The 22341-nt window shown below is 43.0% G+C and overlaps 1 protein-coding gene across 9 annotated transcripts in view; it reads left to right on the top strand.

Moving 5' to 3' along the window:
• Window positions 1-22341, top strand: part of PTPRT (protein tyrosine phosphatase receptor type T) — a 548712-nt gene that overhangs the window by 176767 nt on the left and 349604 nt on the right. For all 9 annotated transcript variants that reach the window (XR_009728966.1, XM_061376782.1, XM_061376778.1 and 6 more), the window contains exons 7-8: window positions 138-434; window positions 1923-2032. Coding sequence is in view for 8 of the 9 variants with exons in the window: in XM_061376782.1 (XP_061232766.1) it covers window positions 138-434; window positions 1923-2032 (407 nt within the window). In the remaining variant the exon portion in view is untranslated. The remainder of the gene's footprint in view (window positions 1-137; window positions 435-1922; window positions 2033-22341) is intronic.

Genomic DNA, 22341 nt, shown 5'->3' with positions numbered 1-22341 from the left:
GTCACTTACACATTGTAAAGACAGGAACATTCAGAGCTGTGAAATACTCGAATACTCTGACAGGAAGCATATTATTGGATAGCTGACTTCTTTTAATGTCAAATTAATGAGTTTTTTCCTCTTTGCTTGCTCCACAGATCCTGTCCATGGACCACAGAATGTGGAAGTGGTTGATATCCGCTCCCGGCAGCTGACGTTGCAGTGGGAACCCTTTGGCTATGTGGTGACCCGCTGCCACAGCTACAATCTCACCGTCCAGTACCAGTATGTGTTTAACCAGCAAAAGTTCGAGGCAGAGGAACTCATCCAAACCTCGTCCCACTACACCTTGCGAGGTCTCCGGCCCTTCATGACCATCAGGCTGCGGTTGGCCCTCTCGAACCCTGAGGGTAAAATGGAGAGTGAGGAGCTGGTTGTGCAGACGGAGGAGGATGGTGAGTTGTGTTGGGTTTGCTTGTTCTGGGAGGAAGACTTAATATTTCCAAGTTGTAAATAACAACATAACTCTTTGCCCCATGAAACTTTTAAATGGATTCTCTGGATAGTGTGTGTTACACAGTATTTGTAAGTGTAAATAATTCCCATTCCACAGCTGTGGAATGAAACAGCAAGGATCCCCAAGGTGCTTGGGAATGACAAATGCCAGTCTGAGCAGTTACCAAACAGCAGTAGCTTTAATTCTATAGAACCATAGAATAGTTTGGGTTGGAAGGGACTTTCAGAGTTCATCTAGTGCAACCACCTGAAATGAACAGGGACATCTTCAGGTTGCCCAGAACCACATTCAGCCTGGCCTTGTGGTTGTGTTTTGAACTACCCAGGACTCACAGAGCAGCATCCTTTCCATGGCAGTGGGGTTGGAACCAGATGATCTTAAGGTCCTTTCCAACCCAAACCATTGTGTGATTCTGTTATATGGGCAAATGTAATTCTGGTTGTTGATTTTTCTTGTGCATGCGCATCACTGTCCCATAAAAAGAAGTATAGCATCTTTTCCACACTGTAGCTTTTCTTAATACTGATCTGGATGTAGTATTTTATATATGTCTCAGAAGCTAAATTCATCCAGTGCTAACTCTTCCATTCTGGATAGAAAAGAACTGTTTTCCGGAAGTACTGATGGAAAGCTTTAAAGTGTTATTATCCCATCTGAGCTATTTTGAGGACTCTCACAGATGACAAGCCTCCATTCTGTCTAATGTGTTAAAGAAGTTCTTCCTCTGCCAGAGCTGGAAGGAATTGCTGTCCTAAGTTTCTCCTGTTGAAAGTGGCTCTTGCAGCCCATTATATCATCCAGGGGGACATAAGAGGATGGCAGATCCTTCAGAAAAATGAACAGGGTTTTCATCAGGCAGGTTTGGGAGTGCATTTATTAGTTACCTTCCACAGTATTCAAGTTTTGCTTGAGTAGGTGGATTTTTTAGCTGGCCTTGTAGCCATAATGAAATATAAATTTTGCATTGTTACTTTACTGAGGAAATCAATCTTTCATATTGATAAAGGTGTGCAGTCCAGTAGCATCTTTATGCCAAGGTGCAATCTGGCTGTTTAGGGGGATAGAACTTTATTGTGTGGGAGGAGAAGGACACATTAATTCCCCGCTGCTGTTGTGCTGCATTTGAATAAGGACATACTGAAATTAGCTTCATATTTTCATGGATTCTGATTTTATTTATCACTTAATGGCTAGATGAGGGTGTTCCTATTTGACCCAGCTGTTAAGAATAGGCCTTTCATATGGTTCAAACCTCGGCAATGATGGTGCCTTGAGTTTTTTGTGGGGTTTTTATTATATCTATTTAGGTATTTTGAGCTCTGAGTTAGTGTCTGGTGGCTTTTTGGTGTCTTCTGATGTGCGTGCAGCTGGAGGTGTGGGAGCTTCTCACACAGATTTTTGGTGGTTTTTTTTTTTTCCTCTGTAGTTCCTGGACCCGTTCCCTTGGAATCCATCCAGGGAGGACCTTTTGAAGAGAAGATCTATGTTCAGTGGAAGCCTCCAAATGAGACAAATGGCATCATTACACTCTATGAGGTGAGGAGAACAGATTGTTGTCAAGGAATACATGCCACAGGGCCCTTTTCATTTGTGTTTAAGCCAATCCTGAGCTCTGAGATTTCAGCAGGTGCTAAAAGAAGCCTGATTAAAATAGAGAAGCTTCTTCAAGATAGTCTGCTGCTATCACTGAAAGTTTTCCAGTTCAAAAGAGAGAAGATCTGTTGCAAAATGAGAGCCAAACATTCCCCCTTGTCTTGGGTGTTCAATTCCTGCCCTAATTTCATCTGCAGTATCTCCATGGTCAGTTTTCTTTCCTTTTCTCTTGAGGTAAACGTCAGTTAGGTTTTATACCTAAATACTTCAGTTAATTCCTCTCTGCCTTTCCAAAAGTCACACCACTTCCTGGCAAGCTCGGCAGAGTGTAGCCATTAAGGCTTGTCTTTTAGTGTTCTCAGTGGATCTCTCAATGATAGTTTGTCGAGCCCAACCACCCTCCCTGCCTCCAGACAAAACACACAGCAGGCTACAGGATGATCACTGGCCATCCTGTGCTGAGTGGGAAAACTAATGAATGTGATTAGACTGTATCAAAGGAGATGTTTCTTGGTAAGGTAAGGAGGCGTTACTGTTGTCATCTGCTTCTGGTGAGACTATCCATAATGTTGGGTACGCCGGATGTGTGGAGAAAGAATATAAAAGGCTGCTTTAGAGGATCATGTGAAATGATAGTCCTAGAAGAGAAGGTACAGGCACTTTTATTGAATAGCAGAAAGTGGAACACCAGTGCTGGCTGAGTGTGTTTCAGTTTATAGGCTCAGCATCTATCACTAAAAGATGCTTTTATGGTCATGTAGGAATCTTCAGTGTGGGTTTGTGCAGTGTTTTCTGGGACAGAGGGGAAGAACTGCTTTTTTGCTTTCTCTTTTATGATGACTGAATGTACAGACTTACTTTGGAAAAGGTGTGGGTGCAAGAAACCAGTCTGCCATCACCAGTGAGTTCTGCTCCTTTCCTCTTCCCAGCTTCTCACTTTGGACCAACATGTCTTCTAACATGTCACTTCTAGATCTCCTCGCTGACACTGCCTTTTTCTGTCACATTGGTGGTCGAATGGGAAAAATGAAGCAGGTTTCACACCAGTGAGCTCTTACATTACAGCGTGAGCAAGAAATACTGACTTTCTCTTGGGCATAAATGTAACCTGGCTCTTAGTTCATCACTCCAGCTGGCTCACAAAGGGTACATGGGATTTGATATGGCAAGACTTCATAAATGAGTAGAATTTCCTCTTAATAATTTCAGCCAGGCAATAACCATGACTACATAAGGAGTCATATTTTGTTGATACACTTGTAGCAGTCTGTGCAGGTTATATACTACCTGTCTGTACTAGAATAGAACTAACCCTTGCAGTATTTTGAACATGTACTACAGGCTGTCCATGTCTGTGTAAGGAATTATGTACTAAAGCTGTCTGTATTTTTAGGAATTAAGCTGAAGAGAATCAGTTGCAAATTCATTATGTTTCTGGCAACACAGGTGACCTATAATGAAACAGGTTTAAAATAATCCAAGTCAAATGATGCAGAAATAACTCCTTTTAATTTTTAAAGAGGCAGTTTCCTACTAAAATATTGCCTTGGGCTCAGCTCATTGAAAGGACTTCAACGATCTGAGTAGCTTTTCTGGGTGAGCAGCTACATAGAGATACTTCAGTGCCTCCTGGGTAGCAATGCATCATGACAGTGCCTTTGCCCCTCCAGTCATATAACTGCTCAAGTCTCAGTGGAGACAAACAGATTTTTCTTTCCTGATAATGATTCTGTGCATATTCAGCAGCTGAAGCCAAAGAGAAGTCAAGGTGAATTAGAGCTCTTCCTCCTTTTCCTCCTGTCCCTCTGCTCCAAAGGGATGAAAATCCAAGTGTTAAAAACACCAGGAGAACCAGAGTGCCTGAAGGTTGACAGGAATGAAATGTTTGCCTTTCCTCTCTCTTCTTAACGTGTGAAAATACATACAGAACATTCCCTGAAGAGTGAGATCTTGAATCAAGGACTTTCCACTCATGTTCTGTCAGTGAGAAGAGGCAACAGAAACGGGGAGCGAGCAGGGACAGGACACATGCACACACTTGCCAAAGGTGTATTCCGTAGCACAGCACATCATGCCCAGTATAGAAACTGGGGGGAGCTGAATGGAAGGGGTGGATCACTGCTTGGGTCAGGCTGGGCATCGGTCAGTGCATGGTGAGCAGTTGTACTGTGTGTCACTTGTTTATTCTCAGTGTAATTGTCAGGCTCTAAATCTGTATCACAGGCAAATCTGTTCCAAGTAATGGAAGATCCTGGTTTTGAAATTGCTCAGTAAAGTTCAGGTCTTTTCACAGAAACATCTCATCCTGCAATTGAAGTTCAATCTCGCTAAAAATAACGAGATATTTCCACTGTTGTCCAGGTAGCTGCATCTTTTGTGTCTCTTGCTTAATCCCCAGCCTACCACAGATACTTAAACCAGCACCTTTGTCTCTGCTGGGTTTTTTTAAAGATTTCATGCTGTGTGTCTAGGATCAAAGTAATTTCTCAGCAGTAATGACCTCCAAGAGCCTTGTGGCACCTCATACAGGTAACCTCATCCCATTGATCCAGCCTGCCCATATCCCTCTGCAGAGCTTCCTACCCCCAAGCAGATCAGCGCTCCCACCCAACTTGGTGTCATCCACAAATGTACTGAGAGTGCTCTTGATCCCCTCATCCAAATCATCAGTGTAGGTATTAAACAGAACCAGCCCCAGTACTGAGCCCTGGGGAACACCACTAGTGACCAGCCACCAACTGGAATCAGCTCCTTTCAGCATCTCTCTTTGGGCCTGCCTACACAGCCAGCTTTTTACCCACCAAAAAGTACTAATGTCATAGAATCATAGAATGTTTAGGGTTGGAAAGGACCTTAAGATTATCTAGTTCCAATTCCCGTGCCCTGGGCAGGGACAATAATGACTGAGTACTTCTGAAGAGCCTAAGCAAAATGGAAGGAACTTAATAAACCTTTTGGATTTACGTAAATCTCTTTTATCCTTTACAATGATACTGTAAAAATAAAGGTGGCAATAGCCTTGCACTTAAAACTGCTTTAGCCCCCCGTGCGTTCAGCTGGGTACAGACAGAGCTGGATTTTTAAACTAAGGAACCATCTAGAGCCCCAAATGAGTAGGTAATTGCTGTCTGTTTCTGGAAAGCAAAAACGTCTTGTTCACAGGAGCTCAGAAAGCTCCCAGAATTACAAGTCAGTTAATCAGTATGCTGAAAGGATTAGAGTACGAGCTGTATGAAAGCAAGTGATGGTACAGCTCGTTCTGGGGTGCTGGAGGAGCACAGCAGAGCAGTTGAGAGCATGAGTGTATGCTGAGTTATGGGTAGTTGATCTGTCCAGTCAGGAAAGCCATGAGGGAGATGTGTAGCCTGCTCTTGCAAGTAAGCCCTGCAGCGGAGAGGAAGCTTAAGAGCTCTAGTTATAGTAAAGTCCCCAGGTAGCTCCAGGGTGCGTAGGTACTTAGATGAGACAAACAGATCAGTCTGTGTTCAGAATCACGGCTGATCAGTGATAATGGATTTGCTGGTACGTTGGTTTGGGTGGAATGCTCTACAGAGCAGTTTTTGCAGGTGACATTCATGGAAGAGGTGTTACTACAGCTGTCTCTTGTAGCGAGCTGTGAGTGGCAGCATCTAATAATGTTGTAGCAAGTCCTGTTCCCCTTCAGTCCCCTGGCAGACTGAAAGCACCACAACTTGTATTCTTTTTATGCCAGTCCTGAAAAGCTGCTATCCTTTAAAATCCCTAATAATGAAATGCTGCTTGTTGTGCTGATACTGTGTGGGAGTTCAGCTTCAAAGCTTTTGTGTACAGAGACATGTAACAAAGATTTAATTTTTGTTCTTTTTTTCCTCCTATGCATGTAAAGTCAAACCACCATCAAACAGCAGAAAGACCCACGCTGTCATTGGAGAGCAGGAGCAAGGAACCTAATTTAAGGTCTTGGACCAGGGAGGTTGGAATTGGATGAGCTTTAAGGTCCCTTCCAACCCAAATCAATCTATGATTCTATGACCAGCTTTGGCACTTAAATTTTCCTGCTTTTAGTTGACATAAGGTTGTCTAAAGCATGTTTGTTCCATAATCCAAACTGAAGTGCTTCAGATACATATTTTGTGCAAACTTGAGTTGTAGTGATAGGACAAGGAGTGATGGGTTCAAACTGAAACGGGAAATTCAGGTTAGGTATAAGGCAGAAGTTCTTCCCTGTGAGGGTGCTGAGGCACTGGCACAACGTGCCCAGATGAGTGGTAAATGCCCCATCCCTGGCAGTGTTCAAGGGCAGATTGGACAGAGCCTTGGGTGGCATGGTCTAGTGTGAGATGTCCCTGCCCATGGCAGGGGGTTAGAACTGGATGAGCATAAGGTCCCTTTCAAGCCAAACCTGTCTGGGATTCTGTGATTTTGAAAATGTAAGTTAAAATTGCATATTTATAGCTGCATTTAACTGCCCATTTGGGCAGTTGGAGACTCATAAGTGCACTCCATTGGTAGTGGCTTTCACCTTTGACAGTACATTTTTTGTGTGTGACCTAATTCTCAGAATTGCCAGGTTTTACAATAGTTTGCCCTTAAAGGGAAAGAAAGGAAAAAAGGGAAAAACCCACCCAGTATCCTGTCATTTGTCACACTGCCGAGGGCAGGCATTGTTATAAGGTATTCCAGTCCTAGAGGCATTTAAAGGGTGGCTACAATATCTTCAGCTCCTTGGCTGGAGAAACACTCTGAGGCTGTTGAAGTTCTTTTGGTGAGCCGTGCCTGAAGGCGATGTTTAAGCAGCAAACTGTCTTTTTAATCAGTGTAAGGTGCAGTCTAGTAATCACGTTCTCATCTTTATGAAGTCCCATGTGGGTTGCACATTGGTCTTGGGGACAAATGATGATGCAGCTTCCAACTAGCTAGTTTTCTTAGCCACTGTTCCTGAAATGCTTTTAAATCTCTATTTAGATGCCAGGAATAATAATATAGTGGACTTCCATACACAAATTCAGCTCTTTACTGGGATGTTTGGAGCCTAGTTCCTCTAATCCCAGAGGATTTGAGTTTAAATTGCACTTCCTAGGTTACAGATCCTCTTAGTTGCCATGTAAAATTGCAGTCTGCCCTTCATCAGTTGCCAGTGCCATTTCTTCTCCATTGTTTCACTCTTTCCCAGCATGAGAGGTCGTATACATGGGAACTGCCTCTTAGGGGGTCATGAGTAAGGTCAGTATTTGGGGGATGCACTGCCTGCATTTGCAATAGATTGGAAACAAATTTCTTCCCCCTTTAACCCCTGAAAATACCTACTTACTGTAACACAAAGCATGATCTTTTGGTGTGGTAGCTACTCACTGCATGCATACGTGTGCATTTCTATTTATAGCCCTTCCTTAAGCTATTCAGGAAACCTGACATTTTCAGGATAAAATCTTCCTTGCTAAAAGGTGTAGCCAAAAAAGAAAAAGAAGGTTTCCTGAAAGTATTGAGAGCTCAACTTGGTGTAGGCATTTTTGAGGTATTTAAAGGGTGGGTTTTGGTTAAGAAGAGTGAAAAATGGCTCCCCCAGGAAAGAAAGCAACAGCTATGGAATCTTGTAACTGACTCTTGTAAAGCTCTACAGCTGAAATAGTGGAAAGATGACAATTCAGGGAAATTGCCTTCAGTGAGAAGTGGCTTTGAATGTTCCCATGAAAATCAATCATGTTACAGCTTCTAAATTGCATTCTGTGGATGCACGATACTCCTGGGATGAAGCTTGTTCACTTCAGCTCACCAAGCTGCACTGAGGGAAGTCCATACTACAAGCAGCTGCTGCCGCATTTAGCTGAACATTAAGAGAACATTAAAGAGATGATATTAAGTGCTCAAAACCCAGGAAATGGTCAATTAAGATGGTATATTCAGTCATAGCTTTATCAGTCATCTGTACAGGCATTTGACAATGGTCTTCACACAATTGGGCATTATTCTCTCTTCATCTGCAGCACTGTTGTTGTTTTCCTGTGACACTGGATTTATACAGTGTCTTGTGCTGCAGTATATTGTTTGTCCAGAGTCCATGAACGTCAATTACATAAATTTTGTACTTCATCTGTACTGTGTTGAATTAATTTTTTTTTAATAATCTAAAGATGCAACAAAACTGTGTGGCCGTGTTTAATCTGCTTAAGTTTGGAACTGTCAGCTCTATAGTAGGCTGCATCATCCTCTCAATTACGTGTAAGCTGTGAGTATACACCCAGCTAAATGAGTTCTAAAAGAGTGAACTCTTTCAGAGTTAATGGCCTATAGTGCAGAACTGTCCTGGAAGAGAAGAGAAGCCCATCTGAATGATTGCTGAGTGTGGTATCTGCTGAGCACTGGGTGGATGTGTTGGTTACTTGCTGCAAGTGTTCTGGGCCCCACTCAGTAAGGATTCAGCCCTGAATTTGCAAAGTGAATGGTGCTGATTGGACTGATTTATTATCTGTCCTTGGCAATTGAGAAGGGCAATAAATCTTAGAATCATGGAACAGTTTGGATTGGAAGGGACCTTAAAGCTCATCCAGTTCCAGTTCCCTGCCACAGGCAGGGACTCCTTCCACTAAAGCAGGTTGCCCCAAGCCCTGTCCAACCTGGCCTTGAAAGAACCTGCTGTATCTTTGTTGCTGTTGTTTCTTCCCATCCTGTCCCAGTTAAACACAGCCTTAAAAGCAAAAAATGTTGAATTGATTTCCTAATTAGGGATATCTTGCTGCATAAACACCTTAAAGAGCTTTGAACAAATTTCTTCAAATTATATAGGATTCTTAATTGTGTGTTACTCTCTCAGTTACTCACAAGATCTACTTCACTTGGAAGCATTTGTTGATGATGCTCTCTTAAATCCTATTATTTCCAGTAACATCTTGATGAGAAAATGAGAGGGGTTTTTTGAGAAACTCAGATGTCAGGGTTTTTTTAACAGGATGACAACCTCCAGGTAAACAGCACACTTGTGATATAAATAGTATGAATCAACTGTTTGAGAAAAGTGCTTGATCAAGCTTTCCAGAAATAAAAGCCTAATACGGTCCCTTGAGCACAGCATTTCCTTTGATTACCTTTTTATTGTTCTTTTGAAGCCAACAGACTTGCAGTGATATAAATCCCATGCAAATGAGAAAATGTTTGGCTACCACAAAACTGTTTCTTCTTTAAAAGGAACTGAATTATTTTAGTGTATGTGTTCGGCTCTTTCTAAGCCAAACTGAGTGATAAGAACTGAACAACTCCCTCTTTTCCCCCTACCCAAAAAAGGACCCCAACAATTTCTTCTTTCTTATAATAAAGTTCAAATGTTTAAAATGATTTTGTAGATACATGGACATCTTGTCTTTCCGCCTTCAATCCCTCTATTTTCTTTTCTAGGAAAAACACATTTTGGGCTCTCTATCTTTTCTCTTCTTTCACCCCTGCTGTTTCTCTGTATTGCTCATCCAGGAAAACAGTTAATTCTTAGTCCCATTTCTTCCATCTGATTTTCCAAGATCCAGTGCAGCTGGGCAGTTCTGGTAATACATATCAAGCTTTTTAACAGTTTCATATTCAGATGATACAATACCTAGCTTACCAGAATGTGGTAGTTACCTAAATTGAAAGCAGACTACAGAGACAGGTCTGTGCTTCCTTCCTGGATGGGTTTTTTCTGTTTCATCTGAAGTATCACTTAATTTAGCAAATAGATGGGATTGAAACAGGCAGAAGTGGGGGCTTTATCCTGTTAATTGGTGCAGCTGAGGCCCTGTGTAAAGGAGAAAAGGCCAGTCAAGGTGATGTTTTCATCACTTTCTAAAGGACAAGATGCCAGTATTATGGTTCCTTTTTGGAAATTAATCTTACTGCTGTCCTTTCTATGCGTGTCTTTAGGATCTTGCCATGCAGTGGACAGAATGGGTTTGGATTTATTTTCCTGAGCCCTATTCTTATTACCAACCTCTGTCATTTTGACTCCCTTGCCTCCGTTTTTGCCTTCTCCTGTTGCCCTACCTGTTTGTTACTGGTTTGCCTGGTTTCTGCTTTCCTGCTGCCCCAGTGGTATCAGTATCACTGGCAGCAGGGACAGAACAGCTTTAGGAGGCTGATGGCTCAGGGAGAACAGGGAGGTTGTAGCACAGGGAGAACAGCTCACTTCCTTTTGTTTCTAATTCAGTCACAGAATCCCACAGTGGTTCAGTTTGGAAGAGACCTTAAAGCTTGTCTAGTTCCAACCCCCTGCCGTGGTCAGGGACACCTTCCACTAGAGCAGTTTGCTTCAAGCCCTTGTGTCCAGCCTGGCCTTGGTTCAATTCAGTCATCATTTAGTTAATTAATCATAATTGATCATAATTCAATTCAGTCAATTCAATTGCTTTTGTCTGAAATGGTGAAAAGTAACTTAGGGTGAGGCAGAGCTTTGGCTTGGAAAAGAAGCACACGTGGATAGTTTAAGTGGCTAAAAATATGTGGTCAGTTAGCATCTACAGTAATAGCTAAGACTGATGCTTTATCTCTAAATGTGGCTAATCCATTTTGTGGGGTTGTGGGTCTTGTTTCTGTTGTAGATGTAGATATAAACAGATGTAGATGTAGATTGAGCAGATAACTTGTTAGTCCTGTGGTGTGTTGGACTGGGAGTTTGTTCATTGCCCACAGCTCTTGTACACCCAGTGTCACGTGGCCACCCAGCCCTGAGGCTTTCAGCATCAGGAACTAACTGAGGCCCAAGTACGGAGCTGGAATAACTGCCTCAGTGCTGCAGTCCTGTCAGAGCAATTCCTATAGTTGTCATTTTCTGCTATTAAACTGAACAATGAGGCTTACCAATAAAATAATATGAAATAACAGCTCATTAAAAACTCTCCTTAATATATAGCATGCTAATTAATGTCAGTGGGGTGCAAGCTTGAATGGCAGAATAGACTATAATGTTTAGAAAGTAGGTAAAATAAAAGAAGATATTTTATCATTAATGACCTTTTAGTAAACCTAATGAAATCCTTAATGGCCTGAATACATTACTGAGGCGCTCCCAATTGCTTTGTTGCCTACTCCGTTCCTACTCCCTTTTTCATAGATATGAAATCTGGTTTTATTTATAGAAAACAAGAAGTAATAAAGCCCCAGGGAAATATGAACAGGAAAAAGGAGATCAGGTGAAACTTCTCAGCACTACTCTCCCTGTTCCTGGTCAAGAGAAAGGTTGGGCGTGGGGTATAGGATCATGTTATAACCTATCTTGTATATGTGGTGTCTGTGTTTGTGTTCAAGTTTATTTAGCTCCATGTTTATGTGACTCTTAGTAATAGGTTACAGAGCAGATGGGGCTCTTTTATTCTTGGGGTCTCCCTGGGTTAAATTCCATATTCATACCAAGAACTGTGCCATGGCTTTTTATACCGTTACCAACCATCCTGTGCTTGTGCTGTGACTAAATTAAAAGACTTTATTCTTCAGGGCTTTTAGTCATTCACATGTTGCCAGCCTTAAATATAACTTACAGAAGTGCTATTTAACTCTGCCTTAACCTTCTATCAAAAGAAGTATGGAAATGGAAGAATGGAAAAATGAATGCACTTTGCTTCCTCCCAGTTCCTGGGTGAAATGTAGTGGGTCAGGGAAAGATATAAGTACCAATAATTGAGTTTTAAGAGGGAAAATGCACACATTCATCTGGTCATAAAGTACATTCTTTAGTTCTGAAGTCCAGCCGTGGAGAAGGATTGTTCACTACCCTGTTCACTAGCCCTTTCCTGTTCATTAGAAGATAACTTGCTTCAAATAATTCCTTTTGTGTAACATTTGGTACAATTAACTTTAGTCTTGCACCCCAAATGTCTGAAACTTCCTGATAAGATTGAAACTAATGCCCATCCCGGCTGCAGTCCCAAGTCACCTGCAGAAATATTTGTTCCTAAGAAGCACAGGCAATTGGTGAGTCCTGGAGAAAAGAGCCTGTGGCTTGCTGTGTAATCAGGTTTCAATCAACTTTATAGAGCATTGGAACTGATTGTCCCCCTGACGTACTGAACGCTTCAGAGCAGATACTGTTGTGGGGAAGTTAATTCCTTGTTTGGCTCTCAGCACATAAAGGAGAGCTTTGTGCTTCCCCTCCCATCCTCAGGAACCAAGGAGAATGGGAGCACAAATCACCTTGAAATCCACATTGGAGAGCGGATTTCAGGGAGCATCAGCCAGCCCTGTTCTGTTTTCCTGTTTTGTTTTGCTGTTGGCTGTGTCCAAGGGAGCTTGGATGAACGACAGAACCAGCCGTGGTGATCAGCAGGTGATCAAGAGCTATAGGAATCATAAAAGCCTGACACAAGGGAGAGCTGAGTGAGGGTTCAGTTAATGTGGTGTCCTCTTCAATATTCTGGTTGGCTTCTCTCTTCTTCTGGAGTTGAAGGAAAGGGGGTGCTGTGCAAATACAGTCTTGAGGCAGTGAAGAATAATCCTCTTCAGATACCAGCAAAGGCAGACTGGCCCTGTCTCCATAGTCAATTCCTGTTTCAAACTCCCTCATCTCAGGAGCATTTTGGTCTTTCAACATAAGTGAAACTCCACCAGTGAAAATTCCACAGGGTGCCCAGAGAAGCTGTGGCTGCCCCATCCCTGGCAGTGTTCAAGGCCAGGTTGGACACAGGGGCTTGGAGCAAGCTGCTCCAGTGGAAGGTGTCCCTGTTCGTGGCAGGGGTTGGAGCTGGATGAGCTTTAAGGTCCCTTCCAACCCAAACCATTCTATTAAAACAGAAGATAAAACCTTGCTGAAACAGCAGCGGGTGCTGGTTCTGTCCAGATTGATGTTGGTGTCAGAATGGTCTTTCCCTAAGGCTCATTTTGGTCCCTTTTCCAGAGTCAGACATGGCTCCCCAGACTGCAGGGGCCTTTGCTCCTCCATGAGCTCCTGCACAGAACGGTTCCAAGTGTGAGTGCTGGTTGATCCAGGCTGCAGCCCCCAGCTCTGCCTCGCTGGAATACTGGCAGCAGGGCAATGGAATGCTTTTTCCTCTTAGTGCTTGATAAGGTTCCATCCACTGAGCCAAAAGGTTTTTTCTGAGCCATTTAACTTTACCAGTCTCTGTGACAGTGTTAAACTTGTGTTCAATTTAGAGGAAAACAAACCAGCATGTATATGGTGTTCCTGTTTTCTTATTTAGGACACAGACAAATTAGAAATCATTCAGGTTATCCAGACAAAAGTTACATCCTCGCCTACGTATCATCTTTATTAAGGACAGACTCTGTGAACTCATCTCTGCTGCTGCTGAGCAAACACTGCTTGGTGGATGTAACTCCATTTTTTTTTTCTGGATACTATAACCTTTCTCATTATATTTTGTATAATCTGTCTTGTAATGCTTCACATTCCAGAAACGCTTTTTTTTTCCACACTTCTCTCCACATGAGACCAGATTTCCAGCTAAATAGAACCAGAGCTCCTGCTTACAGAGCAGTGCCAGCAAGGGGCACCTCTGCGGCTCAGCTGACACTGAAGTTCGAACAACCTTGGCTTGGGCAGGAGTAATGAGACACAGCCCTGGGCTAGAAATTACCAACGAGGGGAATTCATTCTGCTTTGCCTGGGGCAAAGGTCTGCTGTGCCGTCAGCTGAGTTTCTCAGGCTCTCACTTTTCTCTGTCATGGTAATAAGTATCCAGAAAGCTGCTTATGAAAGAGTTCTGAGGAAATCTCTTGTTACCTGCTACTAGTTTAACTTGTGTAATCTCAGCAGCAGCAGCAGAGGGACATCTATTTCTAGCTGCTTTACTGACAGATTTAAATAAAGACCGTAGGCTTTGTGGACCTTTTGGAGCCATTCTGGACCACGAGAATTCCCCGCAGCTGTACTGGTTGCTAATAGCTGTTGTGGGAAGAACAACAGCTTCAAGAGTGACAGTTCTGTCTGTTGCATAGAGAGCTTGGTGTTTTCTGTTGTTACTCTTAGCTCCTCAGTGGCACAGGGAGAAAATGATGTCAAACTGTTTGACGTTTCTGATAGGGGAAGCATGGTGTAGCAATGGCTCTTTTTCTCCCAAGCAAATCGGAGATAAAGAGCAAGCCCTAGTGAAGCTTTTGTGCCTGGGAAGAATCAAGATGTGCAGCTTACCACTGCTTCCTCATGTCATTACCTAATTGTTTTAGCAGCTCTCCTCCTGAAGGGCTCCACACACATCTCAGTGACCATGTTATTTGCTGGGATTTAACACAGTGCTATCTAAACAGAGTATATGTGAATGCAGTCCTTACTGATGTGCTGAGGGCACACACTGCTGGGGAAGTCTTGCCTCTGATTAATCAATGAAGAATGAGCTAAGCCCAACAGTGGTTCCTTTCGTTTGGTCAATGATTCGAAACATGCTGAAGCTGAACATGCATCTCTGCTTGTTTGCAGTCCCACATAAGGTTTTCAGTGTTGTCTTAAATTAGACAAGAATAGAAAGAAAATACTCTGCCAAATGTTGCTGTGTGCAGCAGGGCCTTTCAGAATGGCAGCATCTGGGGTTTGGAGAAAGCCAATAGTAATTTTTGTACCAATAGTAACATTTATGATACAGACCAGAACAGCAATGCTTTTATACTCTTACTGAACAGTCTGTGTGTAGGTCTATGTGTAGGTGGTTAAGGGAATGTGTTTTGTATTTGCTGGTCTGTGTTGAGGGGCTGTTTGCAGGTTGAGCCTAGGATAAGACTGTCTGAATTGCCATCTGGTCAGGAGAGCCTCAGAGTTTCCCCAACTCTATTACAAGTCATAGAATCATAGAACCATAGACTATTTAGGGTTGGAAAGGAAAGATCATCCAGTTCCAACCCCCCTGCCATGGGCAGGGACACCTCGCACTAAACCATGCCAACCAAGCCTTTGTCCAACCTGCCCTTGAACATGGCCAGGGATGGAGCATTCACAACCTCCCTGTGCAACCCATTCCAGTCCTTCACCACCCTTACAGTAAGGAACTTCTTCCTTATATCCAATCTTATGTCTTTTCTGACCTTCCATGCTTTGGCAGTGCAGATGGGAAAACCAACAGAAACCCTTAACCAGTGAAGAGTTACTGTTGGACTCTGTTGATGTCACCAGGAGACCTGCTGGCTCCAGGGCTTTACAGCAAAATGCAGACAGTTGTCCCTGAATACTCAAGTGTTTGCATCATGGGCAATGCCTGTCTCTGACCTCTCTCCTCAAATAAGCAGAGTGAAAAATGCAAAAGCCATTGACAGCTTTGAGTTAGTTTTCATGTTCTATATTAGCTGTTGGAAGAGAAAGGTGCATTTCAGAAACTGGAGATGCATTTTATTTTCATCTAGTTACCTTCAGAAGATGTGGGAGCTCCTGCTGCTAATCGCTGTGGGACTTGATGTGTAACCAAGTATTAATTTATGGGAAGAACACTTCCCTCTGCATCCTTTTTTCACTACAGGGGATGAAGGATTTGGGCTGTGTACTCTCTGACATGGGTAGAACAGCTTTCAACAATGTGTCAATCTCTAAATTTACTGTTTATAACTATTTCTGCATATAAATTACTGATTTTAAACAGTGCCAGCAGCTAAATGCACTGCAGTTTGATACAACACATCCAGCCTTGTCTGCCCCTCAGAGAGCTGTTACTGTGTGAAGAAGCTAACTGATGAGGTGACAGAGCTGTTCTCTGAGGTCGTACTTGCTTTTTCTGCTTCTTGCCATTGCAAGCAGATATGTACCTGGATTTAAATGTAGAGGAAGGTATGTTGTCTTCTGTTCAACATCTTTGCCTTTTCATGCTAAGGTCCCTAGAGAGAAATATGCTTCAGTGGATTGGAATATTGCTAGGTATCATTGTGATGTGCTGTAAATGAAGCTTAACATCACTGCCAAGAACCTGTTACGTTAAGGAGCCAATGTCATGCATTCAAGGAGGGGACAGGAGATGACACCTAAGAGCTGGTGGGTTCCTGCCTTCCTGTAAAAATTTGGAAACTCAGTTGAGGGCTAGATAGAGTTTTGTGGCTGAAGAATCCAAATCCTCTGCAGATGTCTGTGTGAAAATCTGACTGCTCTGACTTCTAGAGAGATTTCTGAAGTCCTTGCTATCACAGAATCATAGACTTCTTCCCAAAATCTCATCTCAGTCTCCCCTCTGACAGGTTACATTCCCTCTTGTCCTGTCCCTGCAGGCCCTTGTCCAAAGCCCCTCTCCAGGTTTCTTATAGCCCCTTTAGACACTGAGAGCTGCCCTAAGGTCTCCCTGGAGCCTGGTTCACGGGTTTTGCTTGGATCTTGACCAAAACTGGCTTTTCTTCTCTTGTTTCCTGGTTTGTAGCTGTGGTCCCTGGCCAGTGCTGTTCCTTGGAAGTTACTGTTCCTTTAGCCTCTCCTGGGTGTCACAGACCCTGCAAAGGCAGGGTCTGTTCAGGGTCTTGCATGTGAGTGTATCAAACAGAAATGTTTCTAGCACTGTGTTCTCAGTTTATTTATTTTGTCCATACAGTAGTAAAAATTAAAGTGTCTGTGCTTGAAAGCGAAAAAAGGAGGAACAAAAAGCTCTGTCAATGTATTATATACATATAATATATACCTGCCAATATCTGAAGCTAAGCGGGTCCTCACTGCTGTAAGAGTGAAAGATGAGTTCAGCAAGCAGCAGGTCATGCAAACATCAGCATATAAAATAATGACTTTGTGTCAGCGCAGCCTGTTTCCTCGTACTTGCATTCCTTCCCTTCCCACTTAGAGCACTCACTGTACCATACCTCTAATGTGATAAACAGATCTGGAATGAAAATGCTTAGCTGCATCCTGATTATAGAAGCTCCTAATTATAGGAGGTATCCTGAGGTTATGACGACATGCTGATTGAATGCAAAGTGGTGCCTTCTCAGAAGGGTTTCTAAAGAGTAATTCAGGCTTGTCTTGCTTTGTTAACGTTGTTGGCATTTTGGGGTCAGTCTGCTTCCGTGATGGATAGATTTTCACATTGTATTTTGGATCTGTACAATGCTGTCCAGGCAGGCTATGATTAGTTCTGTCTCCCCATCCTCATTCTGATAGTCACCTGAATATTTGGACCTGCAGAATGAAAATTATGAGTAGTGGTTCTCTGTGGATCTGCTAGTGACAGTGCACAGCCTGTTTGCAGCAGATAGACATCGTCTTGGAAGATAGAAATCACTACTTCTGGAGGGACTAGGTCTGTCATGTTCATGGACATGCTGACAGATGGGAGAGATAGAGATAAGCTCTTAGGCAGAAGCTCTTCCCTGTGAGGGTGCTGAGGCGCTGGCACAGGGTGCCCAGAGAAGCTGTGGCTGCCCCATCCCTGGCAGTGTTCAAGGCCAGGTTGGACACAGGGGCTTGGAGCAAGCTGCTCTAGTGGGAGGTGTCCCTGCCTGTGCAGGGGTTGGAGCTGGATGAGGATTAAGGTCCCTTCCAACACAAACCAGTTTATCATTCATTCTGTGATTCTGTAACATCTCAGCTTCATGGAGTGAGGGGTAATAACTGAAGTTGTTTGCCTTATGTGTCCAGTGCTCTGGGGAAGCAGCTGTGCTTCTGAGAGCCCTTCATCATGCACTGGTCACACTGTGTCTGTGAACCTTAGCTCAAAGAAGCAGGGTTTGTAAAAAGACTTGTGTGTCAGCTTGGGCCTCCAGAGCCAGCTTTGGTGAGACTGGAGATGAATTGGACCCAGCTTGGCAGTTAGAGCAAAAAGCAGATTTGTGAGGTTGGCTTGCGTGGCTTCCAACTTCACTGCACTTTTCATTGAATTCAAGCCTTTAAGAATGCACGTCCTCAGTACATTTCTAATTTTTAAAAATTGCTTAAAAATAGGATCATAATTAAATCAGCAGGAGGCAATTCTGAAAAAATTTATTGCACTGTGAAAACTAATAGAAACGTGATGCAATAATCGCAGAGCCTGAGTCTGATGTAAGTTATGGTGCTTTTCCCTAGAAATGGCCCATAAAAATTGATATGATATTTTAGAGCATTAATTAGCCAAGTCTGTAAACCAAAGGAGATTTGAATTTTGTAAACATTCAATGGGGAAGAAAAGACAATATAACTCTTCATTCTGGTCCTTATTTATTTGTAATTATTTCCTTTGGTGCGAAATCACCTTTTCTTGTCCTCAGCCAATCCATGAATTTCTTCCCTGCTAACAGAACCTTGGGATTTGCTTCCCCACAGTTTGGCCCTGTCATTCAGCATTATTAAACTGGCAGTTTTGTTTGAGCACTTCAGTTACTCATTGCACTTTACATTTGCTCTGGCTGTATTAACCACTGTTTTTTACAAACCTGGAATGTAAATGATCCCTTTGTCATCTGCACCATGGGATAATTTCCCTTTGTAAGAGGCTCCTCAGCATTTCATGCAGTTTTCCTAGTTGTGTAATAAGTGTTTTATTCCCTTCACTGTAAGATTTACATAGGATCCTGCTTTTTACTATTGTTTTCCACAGAAGAGCTGCCCCAAAATTCAGATTTTCCATGAAGCCAACATTCCTGTTTCTGTGCTTCTCTGGTGTTGAACTGTATGCATGCAAATGGCAAAATGCAGACTTTGGAGTCTGTTCAGGCTGTTTTATGGCTCAGGGAGAGTAATTGCTTCAATCAAATGCTGGAATGTTCAGAGCATGTACAGAGGAATGGAAACTTGAGTAAGTCCCTCGTGAGAATTTAGCTTACTGAGACCTATAACCTGCATGTGTGATGTGTGCTGCACAAACAGCCTGTTCCTGGAGATGGGATCTTTGGTAAAACTGCTTGTGGTCTGACAGCACTAGAATCCCAGACTGGTTTGTATTGGAAGGCACTTTAAAGCTCATCCAGTTCCAACCCCTGCCACTGGCAGGGACACCTTCCACTAGACCAAGCATGTTCATTGGTTGAGGTGCACATGAATTCTTCAGCATCATAATTTGTCTAGGCTTATCATTAGAGTTTCAAATTTCGGTGTGAGAAACACCAGACCTGGAAGACTGGAGCTTCCCCATAAAGAAATAGGCTTCCCTTGGCAAATGGTTTTGATACAGAAAACACCATTGTCAGGATTCAGACCTAGACTCAAATGTCCTCTGTGGTAACTTCATATCCCTGGGGTAGTTCAGATTTGCTCCCTGTTTCCTAGGACTAAGAGCTGTGCAACAAAGAGCTGTGCAACTTAGATTTCCTGTAAGGACAAAGATGAGGGGTCTTGGGACACACTGAAGCTGGAGGACAAGTAGGTTTTATTGCTTGGGAGGGACAGAGTGAATGAGAATGACCAGGCTGCTTCTCACACATTAAAGGAGGGGACAGGCTTCTGTTGAAGTGCCTAAGGATTGAGTTATCTCATAACAAAGTGTTAAGACTTTTCTTCTTGCTGGATGATCATAACCTGAAGAGCTGAGTGCTGAGCAGTACTGCTGGCTGATTCCCTCTGCTAGCAGTCTCTATGTGTGTGTGTATGTGTAAAACATCAAAACACACTTAGACTGCTGTGGTTTTAGGCAATGTCTTTCATGCAAATCATGGCTTATTTTGGTTTTTTTTTTCCCAATAAATTGCCTTTAATTTGAATCAATAAAAAAATCTGTGCGATGACTCTCCAGCTCCCCGGTGAATTCAGAAACCTGTTAACTTTCAAGCCTCCAAATTACTTTAATAAGAACCAAGGAGAAGCAGCATAAACTAAGTTTTCTGCATGACTTTTCAGGACCAGGTGCCTGCACTCGAATTTGCCACATTTTGATGCCACCCTCCTCATGCTTTACACTTAGGAGCCTGAGCTGAGCCTCATTCCAATTTACATTCTCATTATTACTATTCAGAGTGTGAATGTTTGTTGGTAAAAGGCACTAATGTTGCAGTACGTCCAGGAGCAGCTGGTACATCTATCTGAACTGTACTTTAAGCAAGCTTGAAGCGTCAATGTAGGGTATTTTTCCTTCTCATAAAATGCCCTGTTATTTTTTTCAAGGTAAGTTTAGGCTGCAACTGGAAGTATTTTATTTACAGTGGTTTAGTTATGTCTAAGCATTATGTTTCTGCACTTCCCGTTTGAAACCTATTCCCATCTTTCAACTGGTATGAGAACTCATACAAGGGGTCTGTAAAGTCTTGAAGCTGGGCTAGAAGAACCTGGCACAAAATACTGTATTCACAGCTTTAATACGTTCTGTAGCAAGCAATTATTTTTATGGTCTTTGGGGCTGAACCACTATTGGCTTTGAGGTTGAAGCCAATGAATCACTTGAGACAATCACAAAATATAGGCCTGCACTAACCAAGGGGGTTTTGTAAAGTTACAGCTAAAGCTTCACTGCAGAGAGCCATAGCTTTTCTAACAGTGCCATTTAGGGTTTTGAAATGTCCCTGTTTTTGATTTGTGGAGACCCCTGGAATGCTTCCTTCGCCCGAGATGTTTTTTGTGCAGGAGCACAGCAAATCTAACTCTCCTGGCTGGGTGTTTTTCTTAGCAGCTTTCAAATAGCCTGCAGAGTGTCAGACATCCAGGGGAAGAACAGAATGATGTTAGGATTTGGAAAGGATTTGGATGGATGGAGGGGAGGGTGGCATTAGGAGCATCTGCAGCATGACTCACTGTGACTAAGTGTCCTTTATGTACCCGCCTGGGGTTGCCAAGAGTGTGGGGGTTCTTCCTGCCTTTTGCTCCCATTGCCCTGCTGCAGTCCTCTTCAGTGTAGGAGGTATGGCTTAGGTTTACTGTGTTTGGAGATCGTGTGGGAGACAGTACTAAGAGAAGTGCCTTAAGGAGGGAGAAAATACCTTCATCAGCAGCGAAAATATCCAGTGGTTCCTGTTCTGCACTCCTGGGATTTTGCTTTGTAGTTGAATCCTAATGAAGAACAGTTTGAAAAGTGTCTGAGCCTTTCAAGTTGAGTTTTATCCTGTGACTCCCAGCATGTAGAGCTGAAGCCTGCATCTGCTGCAGTGAGCCCTGTTCACCTCCTCCCCATGGCAGATTAAACCCTTCGGCTTCCTCCAGTTGCTCACCGTGGTGCTGTGGCTCTGCCTCTCCACCGCCCACTCCAGCTCTGTGTCCAGACGTTGGAACAGCAGTGGTGTTAGCAACAGGGCTTTTCTTGGCAGTGTCACTGAGAAGCCAAGCTGCTTTCCTCTACTTCTGGCCCCTCAAAACACTCCAGAAGTTACGGGGAGGGAGAGAATTGCACCAAACAGGACAGACTTAGTACAAGCTCTCACTGGTTCTCATGGAGGGTAGGAAAGATCCTTGCCCAGGTAAAGGTATCTGATGGGGAAATCAAAGAGTTGTGGTACAGGCTTTATAGAGATGTTCTAAGGCAGAGTTGGAGCTAGTAAGACTCAGCTGACAGCTTGGTGCTCGATTTTACAGCACGTTAGAGAAAGGGAAAGAAGCAGCAGAGCTATATTATAATAAAGGGGGAGTTGGAGCTATAAATTGCACTATTTTAAACTTTGTCTTTTGATACTCCTTTAACTGTGATGCCTTTTAATGGAACTAAGTCAGTCCAGCGCATCTTTGGAGCATCACAAGGAATTTGGTGATAAAAAAGAGGGGTGGAGAGAAGATTGCTCTGGGTATCCCTGCTGATGTGGAAAACGAAGAAGAGGGGATGAGCCAATTGAATGGACTATCCTGTGACCACAATTTATGGCTGACTGTGTTCCTGCAGATGAGGTAGAAAGAAAATCCAATGGACCATATTAAAAAAGGGAACAGAAACTTTTCTTTCACTGACGTTCTGAACTCAAGAGCATGTACAGCAAGTGGATTATGCCAAGAGATTTGCAAAACAGTTTAAAAGTGAACTAGAAGTGTTTTCATGAGGATGGGAAGTGGATTGCAGAACCATAAAACCAGAATTGAAGCTGAGAGGTACCTGGAAATCTTAACACTTCACTTCTCATTCATTTGGTCCCCATAATGTGCATTCAGAAAACAAAATAGTACAGCTGTAAAAAAAAAGCCTTACAGCATAAAATACACCATCATGCACGTGATACAGTCATCTCTGTGCTGGTCAATGTTGGAGTGAATGCCTTTGTTTTCTCAAATAGAATAAAAACCAAAGAAAAAAGACTGTTGTAACATGGGAAGATCTGTGTGTAAGCAAAACGAATCAGCCTCTGACCCCAGTGCTGTTTGAGACCTTTGCTGATGCAGTTCTCAGACTTGCCTGTTTAGACATGTCCCCCTCTTTTAAATAGTAGTTCTATTTGAAGGAAGCAGGATTTTGATGTTTGTGAAAGTACACTGCTTTGGTCTGCTCAGGTTCCTCACTGGATCCATGCACCTTGAACATGCTCTG

Source organism: Neopsephotus bourkii, unplaced genomic scaffold (genome assembly GCF_033783945.1).
Source record: "Neopsephotus bourkii isolate Nb327-2 ecotype Australia unplaced genomic scaffold, CSIRO-AGI_Nbou_v1 NB_1737, whole genome shotgun sequence".
NCBI lineage: Eukaryota > Metazoa > Chordata > Aves > Psittaciformes > Psittacidae > Neopsephotus > Neopsephotus bourkii.
The sequence above is the reverse complement of the archived record's forward strand: the minus strand, read 5'-3'. Positions and strand labels throughout refer to the sequence as shown.